Raw genomic sequence first — 16,826 nt, 5'->3', positions numbered from 1 at the left:
TAGACGCTCACCCGTTTGTTAGGCTAATAAATATCGTTGTGTGATATTTGGTGTGGGTTGGAGTCTTGGGATAAATAAGTCCAGTCCCCTCGGGTTCCCGCCAACACTCGCCGGTTCTGCCACAAATGGTCTCAGGATCGGTTTCGCCACAGTTGGTTGATTGCTGAATTAAAAGCTAAATTTCGTGGATGTAGCATGTATTTAGCTGTATACATGTTTACCGAGGAACGTAACATAACCATAGAAGACAAAGTAATGTTTGGAGAACAGACAAAAATGGTATGTAAATAAGCAAAATAGTTTATCCATAAATTACTGAGTGGTCAAAATTTGTGAATGCCAAACGGTGTACTGCTGCTAAGACGAATTTTGCAAAATATTGAGGTAACTGCATTTCTGCTTTAAGCGAATTGTTTCTTGTGTTATTCTGTTATGTTATACGCATTTTAATGAGTACACTTTAAGTATGAACATTGTAAAAAGTATAGTATGTTATTATCCCTATTAAGGTTGAAGAAAGACATTTACGGGAGAGGGGTTTGAAACTGCGACCTCCGGTCTACCGTTCCGGCGTTTCACATTTAGTTGTCTCTACGACATAGGGTTGAATAGTTCAGTTGGTAGAGTGTACGGAACGGCAATCAGGATGTCGCAGGCTCAAACCCTGCTACAGTCAATTTCTATGTTTAACCTTAAAACAATGACAATACACCGAGTCAGTTTCCTTATTTGGTTTCTTTGAAAATGTGTTATATGAAAGCCGTATCCTCTCTGAGTGATCCCCCGGCTACATGGCATATCGGGTTTTTGGCTTCTGACTCGCGTTCTTGAACAAAAGACATTGACTAAATGGGGAGCAGGTAACAAAGTGGATAACTCAGTTGGTTGAGTACCGGAATGGTAATCCGGGGGTGAAGATTCAAACCCCGCTCAGTCATTTCCTTTGTTCAACCTTAAATTAGTTTTAGTGCACAATTATTTTCTCTATGTGGTTTCCTTGAAAATATTATTATCCCTTTGCAAATACATTAATGGGTTGAACGTTATCTTTTTATGTAAATTTACAAAGCCATTCCTATAATGTGACAAAGCTTATGGGGTCATTTCATATATTTGGGGTCAATTTGTCCTGCCGCGTCCCGGTATATCTGATATAAGATGTCTGTAAATTCGGGACACATTATTTAATGCCTGTTATCTCCAAGAATGATTATGTAAAGCACAAGACCTGCCAAACAAATAAAACAAAAATTAAAGTCTATTTTAATAGTACATGTATGGTCAATTACACAGGTCAGGTGTAACATGGACACAAACCAATGTCACACTTTTGGACTGCACATTATGTTATGGAATGACCCAGATGCTTCATGGCATCTCACTAGACGTTTATTTTAAAGCACTCTTAACCGTTTAACTTTAGTTTACTCACTTATCTTGATTCAACGATTCCTTGTTTTATGACTTCATGTTGTTATTTAATCATTGCTCTTAAAATATTCCTACGCTACCATTTGTCGCTATATCATTGAATCTCCCATAATTCATTTTTGTGAGTTTGTTTTTCCGGACCATATTGCCCCTGTGCGTTAGGAAAACTGTCTTCCTCTTGTATAATCTGATTGTTAGTTATATAGTCTTGTATTAAAGCGGCTATGACCTTTTTTTCTGTAAATATACTGCGTTGAAAAATCCATATTTGTATAAACACTTTGAGAAATCCCTTATTGGTCAACATATTTTAAAGTGCCCTTTTAATATTAAAATGTGTCATAGTTTCCCCGGCAAGCTGAAATGAAATGGAAATCGAAGGTTCATACTACGCTCCAAATTCGATCAGTGTATTTGTCTAATCGTATCCAGTCAACTTCTCTTTGCAATTTATTTGATTATTTGATTCCTGACTGCATGTCACATGTATAGCTTCCGACTAGCAACCCTTTAACAAAGACAATTAACAAAATAGGTAACCGCCAAGAAAGGGCTTGATATCATGGTATAGAGCACTTGTGTCATATGAAATTAAGACCCCCATGAAATCTGGTCTCTTTCACCTACAATATGGACGCTAAGCCTCACAAATGACCTGTCAGAGTCCTGGTGTATGTTGTTCACTTCGTGGCATGCGCAATACAACCAAGGAGTCCAAATTCGGTTCGGCGCTTTGGAGGTCGCCTAGCCTTTCACCAAGGCCATCGTGGCTTAACTTGCCCGCATTCAAAGCGGCGAAGACGCGAAGCGACTGGAGATGGAGACCACACATGCGAGTTGCAAAGCCACGAGGGCCTTTTGCAACTTGTCGAGAAATTCTTATGTTTTTCTTTATAATCTCGATTTTTGCGACCCCAAAAGGGTAGCAAAATTCCAACCAATCATCAACCTGTTTGTGCTTGCGTGGCTACTACCCGGACGCGTCGACGCGCCCGGATGCTTGCACAAAATTTAAAAACAAAAAATGCGAGTAATTGTTCTTACATTAACTTATTTTTACTGTACTTATAAAGGTTTTTCAAGAAATTATTTTTGGGTATGAATTTATTTTTCATCTGAACTTACAGTTATTTGCTCTTACGTTTTCCTTACTCACCCTTATTTTAAAGATGGAAGCGACTAGGCAAAATCCGCGTTGTGATTGGTTAACCTTCAGCACGCTTCTTCAGGTTTCAGGCCAGTAAAATAATCGGTCCTCAAATTGTTAAGTATTTGTGAATGTTGAGGGCTATGAACAGGATGGTTCGTTTGTTAAAAACAAGGATAGAAATCGTGCACACAGAACAGTGAGGTTGTGTTTCTGTGAAATTTGGATGAAAATTAGGGTCCTAAAAACGCTCTATTTTGCAATGGCGTGTAGGTGCCGTATTTTTGAAAATGGCGATGGGCTTCAGTACTATTTTAAAGAGGTGAATATCTTCGGATGGAAATTTCTGCTTAAAGTCACAAGATTACCCCATTATATTTAAAGGAAAATGCAAGATGGTGTAGTAAGCTTTAATTTAATGTGTGTCTCGAACACCTTGGAGAGTTGTGAGCGAATTTCTGAAGTGGGACCATTTATCATTGGGGTCTATGGCACTCTATTCACAGGTCTGGACCCTTAAAGCTATATGTTATTAAATAAGTTCCTCTCGTTCGATACGTCTTTTGTTTGGCCGCGGTTCATTCGTGTGGCGTCCCCCATTAGCTACCAAGTAGCTTTCAAAATACCCTCCTGAGGCAGTCGGATACTACCCGTAATTATATCGCGTTTACTGCGCATGCGTCAGGGGTGATCCAAGATGGCCAACACCGAGGGCAAACTGTAACGTAATTTTAGGCTTTGCATTGTCTCTGTATGACCATAACGACATTTCCCGTGTCTAGAAAACATCCTTGTTTCCTTTTAGAACCATGCAAAATGAACATTCCTCGTCCACAATAGGCCAGTTTCAGGCACGTTCTATTACAAAATCGCAAAAACAAGAGATTCACAAAACAGGGTTTGATAAAGTAACACCATTAGGGATTTTCCTCATTTTATTCTGAAAAAAAAAAAAAACACACAACAACCCCCAATTGATCAGCTCTATCTTTCATAATTGTATTTATCTTAATACAGAGCACTAGACATAACGACAAGATCATTATTTATTGAAATGGGTACTTTTACTTTCATACTAGCAAGGCGTTCCCCCTTTTCACAAATAAATCAAAATATGCTAGTAAAACAACGAAATGTCACATAATGCCTCTAACATCGCAGACAAGCACACTTTGGAAGTACTACAAGTACGGAAGTACTAAAATCTCTAACCTGTTTTTGTCCCCTCAATTTAAAAGAACTAAATATTACTACGCTGTTAATATCAATTATTGACTTACATTTACTTTCTTGTATCAAAACTATTGTACATTTTAACTACACACGAGGAGTGTGTTAAAACTAACAGAAAAATACTGGAAATGACACAGAAAACCTGCCTAATAAAAGCAATACGAAGACGAAATCGACGGATGCACCAAACAGATGCCAACTGACAAACCGACCTTCTGCAAAAAAAAAAAAAAAAAATAAGTACACGATCTGTCTATATACATGGTGTATCAAATCAACGTCAATGGGTTTGTATGAGAACATTATGAAAAACAGCACTGTCCAAGTGGCCTCCTCTTAAAAGAATGAATCATAAGTTATCCATTGATACATCACTTGCCTCTCGGACTGAGCACCACTGATCTCAAAACAAAGGCCAGAAAACCTCGTTTTTCAGGTTGGCTGAATAGAAGTGGTGAGTTATCCGCATTGCGAGGAATACGTTGACGCTGTGACAATGTGACAAACGGGAGAAATGTTGGAGCCAAGGGCGGATCCAGATTTTTTTTTTTTTTTTTTGGGGGGGGGCAAAAAAAATGTAATCTCCCAAAAGTGTGTCCCAAACAATTACGGCGTGGGGCTCCGAACCCGCTTAAGGGCCCCGAAAAAAAAATCGATTCTAGATGCTCTGTGGTGCGGTCTGAGGCAATTTCTGACCACTTTAACCAATGTTTTTGCGGAAAAGATGGTGGTGTACTCATTGCCTGCCTTTTTGCCAAGTCATTAAAAAAAAATACAAAAACAATGATGCTTGTTTTATGAGGGGGGGGGGAAGGGCCATGGCCCCCTTTGCCCCCCCCCACCCCCACCCCTCCCCCATGGATCCGCCCTTGGTTGGAGCTGTTGGTGCATAAAATGGTAAGCCATAATGTTGCTCACCGATTATATTTTTACGACGGGGTTATTTATTAACCAAAAACAAGCAAACGGAGAATTGATGAGACAAAATATATAAGTGACAAAGTCCAAGTTCAATACAGCATTCTCAAATTGTAAACTAAAGCTCGTTACACGTGCATGTAGATCCGACTGTAATAATGTATTAAAATGGTCCATGGTAAGACCGGGTTAAATGTACTCATTAAAAATACCAAGCATTGTACCGACTATCTTGCGCAATGTTGTACTCCGGTTATCGGGTACACAATAACACTATATTTTGCATATTACTTTTCTGTTCTTACCCACCATATGGCCCCACAATCGTTTAAAATTACGGTATACTGGGCACAGGAAAATGGCTTGACACAGTTGAAAGAACAATAGTACACTGGTGTTGATTGCTCAGTTGTGACCTGTTCACGTTTAACACATCCTACATTCACGTCATTATCTTTAAGTGATCATTCAATTAAGCAGTCTGTTTGTTTTAGGGTTAGTTGCATTAGTGTCGCATTTTCGTTTTTATCTCCGCGTATTCTATATATTTTCTCACTTTCCACATGTTCTCTTGTTATTGTTTGATTCTGGTCTATTTGTGTTCAAAGTGTCTGTTATCTGTCTTTGAAAGAAATGCAAACTAGTGATACGAGAAAATTTAAAATCACACACGAAAGTCGACATATGAACAATAAACCTATAGGCAACATTAAACTAGGAGATCGATTGCCCTCTCTTTATCTTGTTCACATATTTGTTTGTTATACGTTTGGTATTATTCCCTTTTGCTCTTTATCGTCTAGATTTAAATTGCGATCTGGGTTTTCTTATATCTCTAACCTTTTCCTCGATTCACTTAATCTTAAACATGCGTCATTTCAGTAACATGTTCATTCTTTATACGCAAAAAAACTGATCAGTATGGGCACTTTATGGCTGCTGCTGCTTTGTAGCCAAATCTTGTAAGAAACAGTTAGTTTAAATTGGAACGAAGAAACAAAGTAAAACGACGAACAACATGAACCGATTTGAACCCCCTTGAACTGACGCAACGTGAACTCCCACAAATTTGAATGACCCGAAACGACTTTAATTTGAATGCATCTTTGAAATTGAATAGTAGAAAACTGCAACTGCATGCTGTCACATTTAAATTGAACGATGCATTTAGTTAATTGTTTTAACTAAATTGTTTTTGTTAAATGTTTATCTAAATGTGCATTCAAATTCGTGCGAAAATGGGTGATTTGTCATCAATTTGGCTGCCGATCATTTTCAACTGAGCGGGAAAACCTTATATTTATCACAATGGTATATATCACTATCAAAGAGCACTAGGCAAAACGACAAGATCTTTCTTGTTGACATGAGAACCTTTACAGGTCAAAATTGCAAGGCGTACCCGCTTACAAATATAAATCACTGCAATTAAAACGACAACATTGCCACAATGGGAGACTTTTGAGACGTTGGTGGCAGCAAACACACCGATCATTTTCCCATTGATTGCGTCATATTGAGCATGCGCACTTTAGCTTATGCACGACTTAAACAATTGAAAAGGACCGGTTTTGTTCGCTCACCAAAGTCTTCCACTGCTTCAACAATGTAAATAACGAGTCTCAAGCAGCGTTACAAGTCTCAGTGTTATTAAGGTTTAAATCTCTACTATATGATTTGGGTTACATATAAGCATACGTCAATGGAATTCTTACCAAGAGCTTAACATTTCTAATAACTATTGCCCAGTTCTACCATGTCGAAAGCATTACAAAAGAGCTCTACAAATAATCACCGGACGCGGTAGTTAAAACAGTTAATCTGAGAAGCCACGTAACTCGGGATTTCCTCATTGAAACAAAGAAGAGAATGCCTATGCACATCATTCATCGAAAGAACATTGAAACAATTTAAACAGTTTAAAGTTGTCATCCCTTCTCCTCCAAAAATGAAACGAACAGTACAGAATTCGAATAAACTTCCAGAACCTAAGTATAAAACAAAAAGAATGCAGAATAGTGCCATTCCCCATCTATATAATTCTAATCCTAAATGAAATGAAATGTACCTGCAACCTTTGTAATGTATTATATTTTAATGTATTATATTATAATGTATTATATTATAAATTTTAACATAATTTTAAAACTACTTTTCATTTAAGTTACTGCCACACATGTTGTACAATTTTAAAACTCATTCCCAATCTGGCACCTTTGTATAATTCTAATCCTAAATGAAACTATCAATGATTTTTACCTGCAATCTAAAAAAATAAATACAATGTGTTAACGTATATTTTATGCTACCTTTTTACAGTAAGATAAATAGGCTGCAACACATTCTGTACAATGTTATGAATTTATTTAAATATACAATCTTTCCGAGTCAGATTTGTATGCACAATGTATAAAACTTGTTTCTAATATTAGTTTTTAATACCATATTTTTAATATATACAAACGCGGTATTGCTTTTTTAAAATATCCTTTTTTAAATGTAAACCACGTGAAATTCAGCTGTGGCTGCTATTCGTGTTTAATTGAATTTGTTATATTTAGGTAAGCTAAATATCAAAATATTGTTAATCACGGATATTACTATAAAATTACATTTAATTTCTATGATGGGAACTATTAAAATTTGAAATCCGCACGAGGAGTGTATTAATATTAACATAAAAATACATGAAATGACAAAGAAAACCTGCTTAACTGCAATATGAAGACGAAATCAAAATCAAATAACCAACGAATGCACCAAAAAGAAGCCAACTTCTGCAAAAATAATAACGCTGTGTCTATTTATATACCGGATATAAATCAACAAAGGCAATCAAAAAGTTAATGTGTTTTTCAAAGTGGTTCCATTTTAAAGAATGAATCATTAGCTTTCCATAATACCTCACTTGCCTCTCTGAAATATCGACTGAGCACCACAGATTTTGAAGACGAATGCCAGGAAACCTCGTTTTCCAAATTTGCTGAATATAATTGGTGAGTTAAGCTGGCCGAAGAATGCGTTGTCGCTGTGACAGTGCGACAAACGGGAGGTATGTTGAAGGTATTGCCGCATAAAATGGTAGGCCTACGTCATAATGTTGCTACTGGTTACCTTTTTGTGTACATGGTTAAAAACGCACTCCCCAAAACAAACAAAAAACAAAAAACACGAGAAATTATCAGTAATGTTAGTGCAAGGTTTGGACCTTGCCAATATAAAGCATTCTTAACAATAAATACATTTTCAAGTCATAAACTTAAGTTCGTTACACTTGCGCTTAGATCCGTCTAAATAACACATTAAAATGGCCCCTGGCAAGACCGGGTATAATATGCTTATTTACGATACGTGTATTGTACTGACTATCTTGCGTACGTTGTAATACGGTTATCGGGTAGATAATAAGTATAGTAACATTACTCGTGTGTTTGTACCCCCAATGGGCGCCGGCACATTTCGTTCAAAATTACGGTCTATTGGGCCACGCAAAAACGGCTTGACGCAGTTGAACACTGGTGTCGATTGCTCAGTTGTCATCAAACTCGGGCCGGATCGCACTCAAATTCTGGTAATGCAATCGGTCAGGCAAAAAATACGTCTGAAAGTAAATGAACATAACAATGTCCTTTATCAGAGTGTGTACATACCCTGTGGATAGGACCTCTAATTGGTAAAATGTATAAATCTGCAAATTTATAATTTAAATCGGATTTTAAATCAAAATTGCTTCAAAGAAAAAAAAATGATATAAAGCGAAGTGTTCAGCTATATGTTTGTTTATTTTCCTGTAGTTAAAGGGTCCATTCAATGTATTTTGTTAATGGAATGATTCGAAATGTAGGTTTGTGTCCCATTTAACCTTTTTTTTTTTTACATTTTTCGTATTGCCATTTTTAAAGGTAGTTTGTTGCATTTTTGGTGCTTTTGCTACATGCTACATGCAAGTTAAGGCAATGAGCAAACTTTTCTCACAAATAATTTCAATGAGCAAATTAATAATTTCAATGAGCAACTTTATGAACCCTTTAAATAACTAAAAGGATGCAGTGTGCCAGGATAACTGTTATGCGAAATGTTTTTATACTTACATGTTTAATTTTACTGTCATCCGTGTCACTTAGGGTAGAGACCAGTTCGGAGAAACTTGGTCTGTTGTTCGGATCCTCTTGCCAGCACTTGCGCATCAGGTCGTAACTTAATAGAGTAACAAGGAAACCGTAAGATTGGTATGTTGTTCGAATCCTCATATAAGCACTCACGTATAGGCAGAAATCAAGTAAATGGATGTTTTCTGGGCAATAACGAAACACGAGAATAAAACGTAAAAGTTTAATCCTTGTGCATAAACACGTCCTCAGTGTTTGAGCTCTGACCATTGTAAGGAAGGCATAAAATACATTTTAACTACAGTTTGACAAGACTCCAAAACTATTTAGGTAGGCCTAGGCCCACCTTACATTTAGGCTACTTCTTTTCATCAAAGGGGCTCGGCATGGACAAACGGGTTTGGCCATTAGGATATTGTACCTTTGTCCATTTTGCCGCACGAGCAAGAGCTTGAATGTTGACACGCAGGAGCGCTGAAACTCGCCGAGGAATTTAAGCAGGTACTTTCGAGCATCAGATATGTTGGCCGCTTATAAACTACCTGCTGTTAAAACTGTGCAACTTTTAGGTTTACATCTTACCTTTTATCGTCACAGTTGCTGGGCTTGGGCATACGGTATCCTCCCTTCAGCTTCCTGGCCAGTGACTCGCTCTTGGTGGTCGGGTAGGGGGTTCCCCCTTCGAAATATACAATAGATGAACATTAGAAGTGGCGGGAAAAGGTGAAAGGACAATTTTTCACACCGCTTCCAACCAAGTTCTTGTTGGAAATAAAATTGCCTTAAACGATTTGATAATATCTGTACTGATTTATTTTATTTGACCTAAAAAGGACAATTAATATTTCTTACCTATTGTGGCTATTTCCCACATGAGAATACCAAACGACCACCTGATGATAAGACAAAAAATAAGTCAAGAATTCCTAAATATTATCAGGGATGAATATTTCAAAAATACATTTAATGATCTAGGTTAAGTCCTGGCATCACCCATAAGACATTCAATACGATATACAAGGTTATTTGTACTTACACATCACTCTTTGTCGTGTACCTCTTATACCTGATTGACTCAATAGCCAACCAACGGACTGGAACTCGTCTCTATAATCAAATCCAAAGAAACAAACATGAACACTGTACTCTAAAATGCAATGAAAAGACATGAAAACTACATTCGTATAGTCCCTGGTCTGATTTGACATACAGTCCCGGTCATATTTGAACTATACTTGTCTATTAAAATCAAAGTGACAAATTCCTTGTCATAATGGTCAATGAAGTTTTGTCTTCACCCAGAAAAATCTCATGTCAAATGTAACCCGGATTTCTGGTCTAATTTGACTAAGGACTTTGTAGATTGTTCTTTTTGTCAATTTCTGATTTGGACATGTTCGTAAAAAGGCTCTAACAAGACAAGAAATGTCACCAGTATTTTACGGTGCTTTATTATGTGGACACATTTCACAGATGATTTGAAGGACTTTTGAGTAACTTGTAACTGATTAAGTTGATACACTTATAATTCACTAGACACACCGTCTCACGTGCAACTGACTGGCAACAAGGTCTTGTAATGGACCAGTGACGACTTAACATCGAATTTATACAATAAAGCTTAATAATTAAATGTTAAGTTTATATCAACCTAAAAAGAAATAAACCATTCATTGCAAATGCAAATACCTTTGATGTTTGGACATAAATATCCTCCCCTCTGGACAGTCCAAAGTCTGAAACCTTAGCAATCAGACCTTCAGATAGTAGGATGTTCCTGGCAGCCAAATCTCGGTGGATCACCTTTTTAAGATCAGAGAACACAATACAAACTATCTCTAAATTCATTGTGGAGCTGCTCACTCATTTTAGCTGCACGAACTTAAGTCCAAGGTCAACTTTTTATCTAATTTATGGTCAGAATTGACCCGGAGCTGAGTCGAATTGAACTGACACTTTCCCGGGTCGACATGCCATTTCTCCGTGTTACTCTTCCGGGTCATTTGACCCAGAGCAATGTCATTTTGACTTCACAGTTGTCGTTTGGACCACATTTTGTACACGTAGAATTGTCATTTTGAACCAGGAGAGTGTCGGGTGAAATCTGACCCCGGATTCCAGAGATAGATTCTTGAATAAACCCTGTATTGTTAAGAGTGTAGGTTAGCATTTCGACCCGGAACAGGATAAAAATAAGTGTCATTTTGGCCCGGAAAAAAAAAACATTTTTCAGCCATGAACAGTATCAATCCAAATACAACTTGGATTTCGAGTGACATCTACACATGGTCTCTTAAAGTGTAAATATGAAAACTGAGCCTTCACAGTCAACAACTGAAAAACAAATTGCAAATTTGCCACGGCTCCTTACCCCCGCTTTAGCAATGTGCTCCATTCCCTTGGCAACATCCAGAGCAAACTTGACCAGCTGATCGGAAGACAAGGCATCCTCGTCTGAGTCTGACTGTGAGCGAGCCGTCCGCAGGTAGCTGCGCAGATCACCGCGATGAAGATACTCTAACGCGACGTACAACACCTCTGAGTAAATGAAAAGTTCCCAATGCAGTCTTTGTTCCAAAGTCAATGTCTGTACCGTTTACAAAATTACAACCTGTTGACCATTTTGTGTGAAGCTGCTCGAGACGGCAATAGATCGATTCATCAATCCGCGACCTATATTGCTTGACCAATCACAGTGCTGATGTTCATAACCAACGTGCATGCGTGCAAAGTGCGTCAGATTTGGTTAGCAACATAAACCGGTTCATAAGTGACTGCATCATACTAGCGCTCATTGGCTAAACTCTCATTGCTTCCAATGCTACACAGTGAGCAGCACACAAAGTCAAGTTCAAATTACGTCATACTTACGAAACGGATATGGTTGGTATTTGAGAGGCGAACGTGTTGATGACTCCATTTGCAGTGTAAAAGGCTTACCGGTCCTAAAAGACTGCCTTGTAGTGTGATCCCAGCAGATTCACATTGAGCACAGAAATGTGAAATTTGATCGTCTTATTTAGCAGGTTCCTGAAATTTGGCCGAGATCTTATTCATAAACATTTTTAGGAAAACGCCAAAATTACAAGACATCTTGCAGCTTTGTTCGACTTGATCACAGGGCGAACTACATACTATCAGCTGTCAATTCCAAAGGTATTGTATATTCCATGTACATAATAGATTTAATGATAATAATATGACATCCATACCTTGATACCGACATGCACCTAGAAGCGAGACAACATTAACATGGTGGCCGATAGAGGTCATCGTGTAGAGTTCATCCATGAAATCATCTCTCTCACTCGGCGATGCATGGCCTGTTGGAGAAACAAGAAAACAAACTAAACAAACAAACAAACAAGAGCAGCATTCCATAATGGAGATCAACGACATGCCACTACTTCAAGCCATGCGCATCTTTCACGCATGTGCTCATGTTGGACATTAATACACGGTTATGATTGGTAAAAACACCATTGGGCGGGGCCTAAAGGTTCGGTTATTGCCATTAAGCCTTTGCAATGTACATATTAACCTCACGTGGTAAGTAGTTTACCTTTGAGCATCTTGATGGCAGCCCTTCTCAGTTCTCCATCTTTTATCACACCCCCTGATCGAACCTCACCAAAGTTCCCTCTCCCGAGGACTCGCTCGTCGACGATGAGGTCGCAGCGAGGCACCTTCCACCCATCAGCCCAAGGGGGTAGATTGTCCTCCTCATCATCATTATCGGGTAGCATTGGTGTTGCCTCCTGTGATGATGTGGTGTCGTCACACTCGTGTTCATCCAATTGCGGTGAAATTGTTGTGTCTTCATATTTGTGTGCGACTTGACGTGAAAGTTTGTACTCGTAGTTGTGCGGATCTTGTGATGAAATCCTTTCTTCGTATTGGTTCGCGACCTGTGGTGCAATTCTGTCCTCGTATTTCACTTCCGGTGACTTGGTGACCTCAGACTGACCTGGTTGTCCTGAAACATCAAGGTCCAAAGCTTCATCCTGAAAAAAAGACACAAAAACACACAATATATTGTGTGCAACGCAAAACGCTTATTACTGTACATTCATACGTTATGTTTAACCCTCGACTTTAACCATAACCATCCATTTCATTTCCAAACTAATCAGGCTTTCCACGTTTTGACTGAATGTAAAGAAGGGTACAACCTTAACCTTTTCACTAGCCAGCCGGGCTGCTGAAACAGATTCTTCACTGGCCTGCGGGCATTTTCACTAGTCCGCGTAATAGAGTGTCTTAAAAGCAACAAATGCATACATGTAAAATGGGTATACTTAGGCGATATTGTCAGTCTTTTTTATTGAACAGATCGAATAATTTAACCAAACACAGTTAATAAAATGAGCCACAAATCGATAAAGGTTTGCTTAATGAAGTTTAATGATATATTTCTCCCTGTCTCTTCATCTGTACCGTCTCCCAATAATTTTTAACTCGCCAGCTGGACTACCAAAGGAATAGTTTGACTAACCCGCCTTACCTTACTGATTTTTTTCAAAGCAACTTTCATTTTCCAATCTAAATAAATAATAAACCTGTTTAATATTTTTCGCAAGACTTTTATGATTAAATTCCATCACAGATGGATTTTCGGTACTTTTTTATTGTCTTTCCTTCGTTTATATCTCATTTTTTTATCTATTGTAATAAATCATTCAAATAAACAAAGGCTCACCATTTCGACAGGCGATCGTACATCACGTTTGATCTGAACATTACGATGTGGCCTGCAGTTCCTTCTAAACTTGACGAGCATCACAATTGCCAAGACAACCAATGCGCTAAGAACACTGACCACAGTTACTATTGCGATGATCAGTCCGTCTGAACCTGTAACGACAGCTTCTTTTTTATCTTATAACAAGCAGGTTATTTGTTTACATAAAGATTAAACATTTTAAGGACAATCAATGTTTCACTTTGACGACATAATAAAAATGTTCCGGATCCCATATAATTCGGATTCCGGATAAAACTGGCTTTGATACGTTTCAGGGTCATAAATTACATTGTCATCAAAATGACACCTTTGTCAAGGTTTCCGGGGCATCAGAATGATAAAGAGAAGTGTCATTATCATTCAAAAAGTGTCATTCTAACTCAAAAAAGTATCAGGTCATGACCGGGATTTGGGTCATCTCTGACCCCGGTACCTTTAACAGTTGGTATTACACTTGACAAAGTAGAATTAATCACATGACTGTTTGACTGGTTCAAACATTAGAATCATAAGCATTCCGTAAATATAAGATAACATAATATAAGATATAATATAAGATATTAGATAACGTAACTTTTATTTCAGTTTATCATAACTGGGTCATAAAACATCGTCTTTCTGATAAAGAGATAATCCCATATCTCAACATTTCAAAATTTCAAATCGGGGTTATTATGTGACGATGGACCCTTCCAGAACATACATGTATATTATGAGAGAAACGGTAAATTTAGTGGATTAAATTCTGTCCTTGCAACACTAACAGTAAAGATGATGAATAAGTAGTTTCCACTAGTCCGGTTGGATCAAATGTTTTGCTTTCTCTTTAGTGTGTCATAAAACAGTGGATGAGTCAGGCAATTTTCAGAAAGGAAATAATAAACCCGAGGCAGAGGCAATATCGAAAGAGATATCCTCTCTCTCATCATTTTACTTATTATCTTTCCCGGTGATAGGCAATGCTGATGCTTGTTATATTTTAAGACAATTGACCTGTAAATGCGTTGCAAAAGGTGCACATTTTGCTACTGAATATTTAAATTTTAAATGACCAAAGAAAAACACCTGAACTTCGTGAAACGTTTAGATAAATCAGGCTAAAAAACCCAAGAAACCCATTTTGAACTCATACACGTGAACGTGATGTGTGAAGCTACCAAGTACCAACTGAATCCAAATACACACAATTCACAGACAAGTACAGCGCGCGCAACCATCGGAACGCACATAATGTGCCACAGACCACAGAAAAACACCTAAACTTCGTGAAACGTTGAGATAAATCAGGCAAAAAAAAAAAAATCAAGAAACCCATTTTTAACTCATAAATTTGTTTCAAAGTGAAGAAAGCAAACATATACAACACCTACCCGCACAAAATGTTATCAGCACTTTGGTGCTCAGTGACTGATCACTGCTCGTTGCAAGGCACGTTAGGTTACGCTCTCGAGTCTCGTTGCCAGGGTTTGTCACCATGTGCCAGCTGCTCACGTTGACCAGCCCAGCTCCGGTCCGTGTCTCGCTTTTAGTAGCGATCGTCTGATTGCCAAGCATCCACGTGAAGTTCCAGACCCCAGGCCTGGCGTCTTGAATCCTGCACTTGAATAGCCACGTAGTACCAGACTGGACACAGACGGAGCCACTTTCGGAATCGTCCAGCACAGCTCCCGTGGAGGGATCGAGCAGATGCAGCGTAGCATCTTGTCGGTCTACTGAAAAGAGGTCATATTAAATAAACTTCAACAACTTTGAAGGCCGTTTTCATGTTTTCCTCCTTTTGTTAACATCAATATTTTGTTATTTTTATTTTATTTTTTTTTATGGCAGAGGGGGAGGGGTGAGGAAGTAAGAATAGTTAGAGGGTAAAGAAATCACTGGATAGCGTTCTGTAATACGCCGACTCACCTGTTATAACGAGCTGCACGGTTTGGTTATCCCTTAAACCGACGGAATACGCCTTACACAAGTAGGGACCTCCTGATGCCTCCGTAACGGGATTGATGGTCAAACTGCAAGCCTTGTAGGTATCATTACCGATGATGAGGTCGATCAAGTTTTGATCGTCACAGGTAGTCACCGCTTGGTAGTTGTAAAACCATCTGACTGCAGGGTCGTTCCAATAATCACCAGACAGGACGCACGTGAAGGTGATACTGGATCCAACGGTGGCATATCGTAGGTTTCCTCCCTGGATCTTGAGTTCTGCCTTTCCAGCTTTAGAGAATTAAAGTTGAAAGGCCAGAAACTGATTTTTGGGGGGTTTGTTTTGCGCCGAAATGGCAGCATCGAGCTGTAAACTCACAGTGAACTGAGATGGTATTTGGAATGTTTCACTGGCCCAATGATCAGGGTAATTATAATAATGTAGCGTCCTGAGCACCAATAATAGTGGATACGTGCGCTTTACAAAAACCCATTAATGTTATAATTATAATCGTTAGATCTCCATGAAATTGTAAACCACCGATTGGAAGGGACAAATCATCGGCTTGCCCTGTGCGCCATGTGTGTCGAAAAGGCGGTCACCGGACTGACGCATCAACTGGAGTGACGCGTCAACAATAGCCGTACTATGATCACCTGAGTCTTAGGATTTGTGCGGACACGGCAGACATCAGTGGAGTCTTCCAGCCGAAATTATCTAAATTTCGTTCAATTCCTAACTCACCAGTGATTATTCTCACCTGTCTTTTCTTTGATATTGTTTAATTGAAAAATAACGGGCTTACCTTTTGAAACATGCTGACAAATCAGTGCGAATATCGTTAAGAGGAATACAACCGCCATGTCGCACAAAAGGCCTTGGAAAGTTGTGGCTTTGAAAATGAAATACTGATAGTGTGGATTTCTAAACATAAACAGAACAGCCTGTGTTGCAAGTAAAATTCCCCTATGAGCACAGTTTTACTTTCATTTTGAACAACTAATACAAATATATTACTGTTCATATTATATATATTTTTGGGACAAGTGATAATTTTAACCGAGCGTCAATGCGGCATCATATTGGTTTATTGTTTATATTTCATCCATGTACACATTGTGGTTCTGAAAATGAAATACAGTGATATCAGAAGATGTTTATGCCTGTGGAAACAAACAGGAAACCTTATGTGTTGCAAGTTTAGTTTCTTTAAATAAGTTTAGCTCTGCGTTCATAAAGGATATGGACACTATGTGAAAAGCACATAAGGACAATAAAGCCGACCAGGCTATTTAAAAATTATTAAACTGTTGAAATTTC

At 38.3% G+C, this 16,826-nt stretch overlaps 1 protein-coding gene across 1 annotated transcript; it reads right to left on the bottom strand.

Annotated features, from left to right (window-relative positions):
• Positions 1-8,258: 8,258 nt before the first annotated feature.
• On the bottom strand, positions 8,259-16,369 carry LOC119732069 (fibroblast growth factor receptor 2-like). The gene is made up of 13 exons (XM_038205443.1): positions 16,312-16,369; positions 15,488-15,796; positions 14,953-15,294; positions 13,538-13,716; positions 12,401-12,842; positions 12,051-12,161; positions 11,210-11,376; positions 10,528-10,641; positions 9,875-9,945; positions 9,691-9,731; positions 9,421-9,517; positions 8,821-8,926; positions 8,259-8,330 (listed from the first exon to the last, which is right to left on the bottom strand). The coding sequence occupies exons 1-13, from the start codon at positions 16,367-16,369 to the stop codon at positions 8,259-8,261; spliced, it is 2,109 nt and encodes a 702-aa protein (XP_038061371.1).
• Positions 16,370-16,826: the final 457 nt, after the last annotated feature.

Source organism: Patiria miniata, unplaced genomic scaffold, assembly GCF_015706575.1.
Source record: "Patiria miniata isolate m_02_andy unplaced genomic scaffold, ASM1570657v1 HiC_scaffold_1, whole genome shotgun sequence".
In the NCBI taxonomy this organism is placed as follows: domain Eukaryota; kingdom Metazoa; phylum Echinodermata; class Asteroidea; order Valvatida; family Asterinidae; genus Patiria; species Patiria miniata.
Note: the sequence above shows the minus strand (reverse complement) of the source record. Positions and strands in the feature narration are given on the sequence as shown.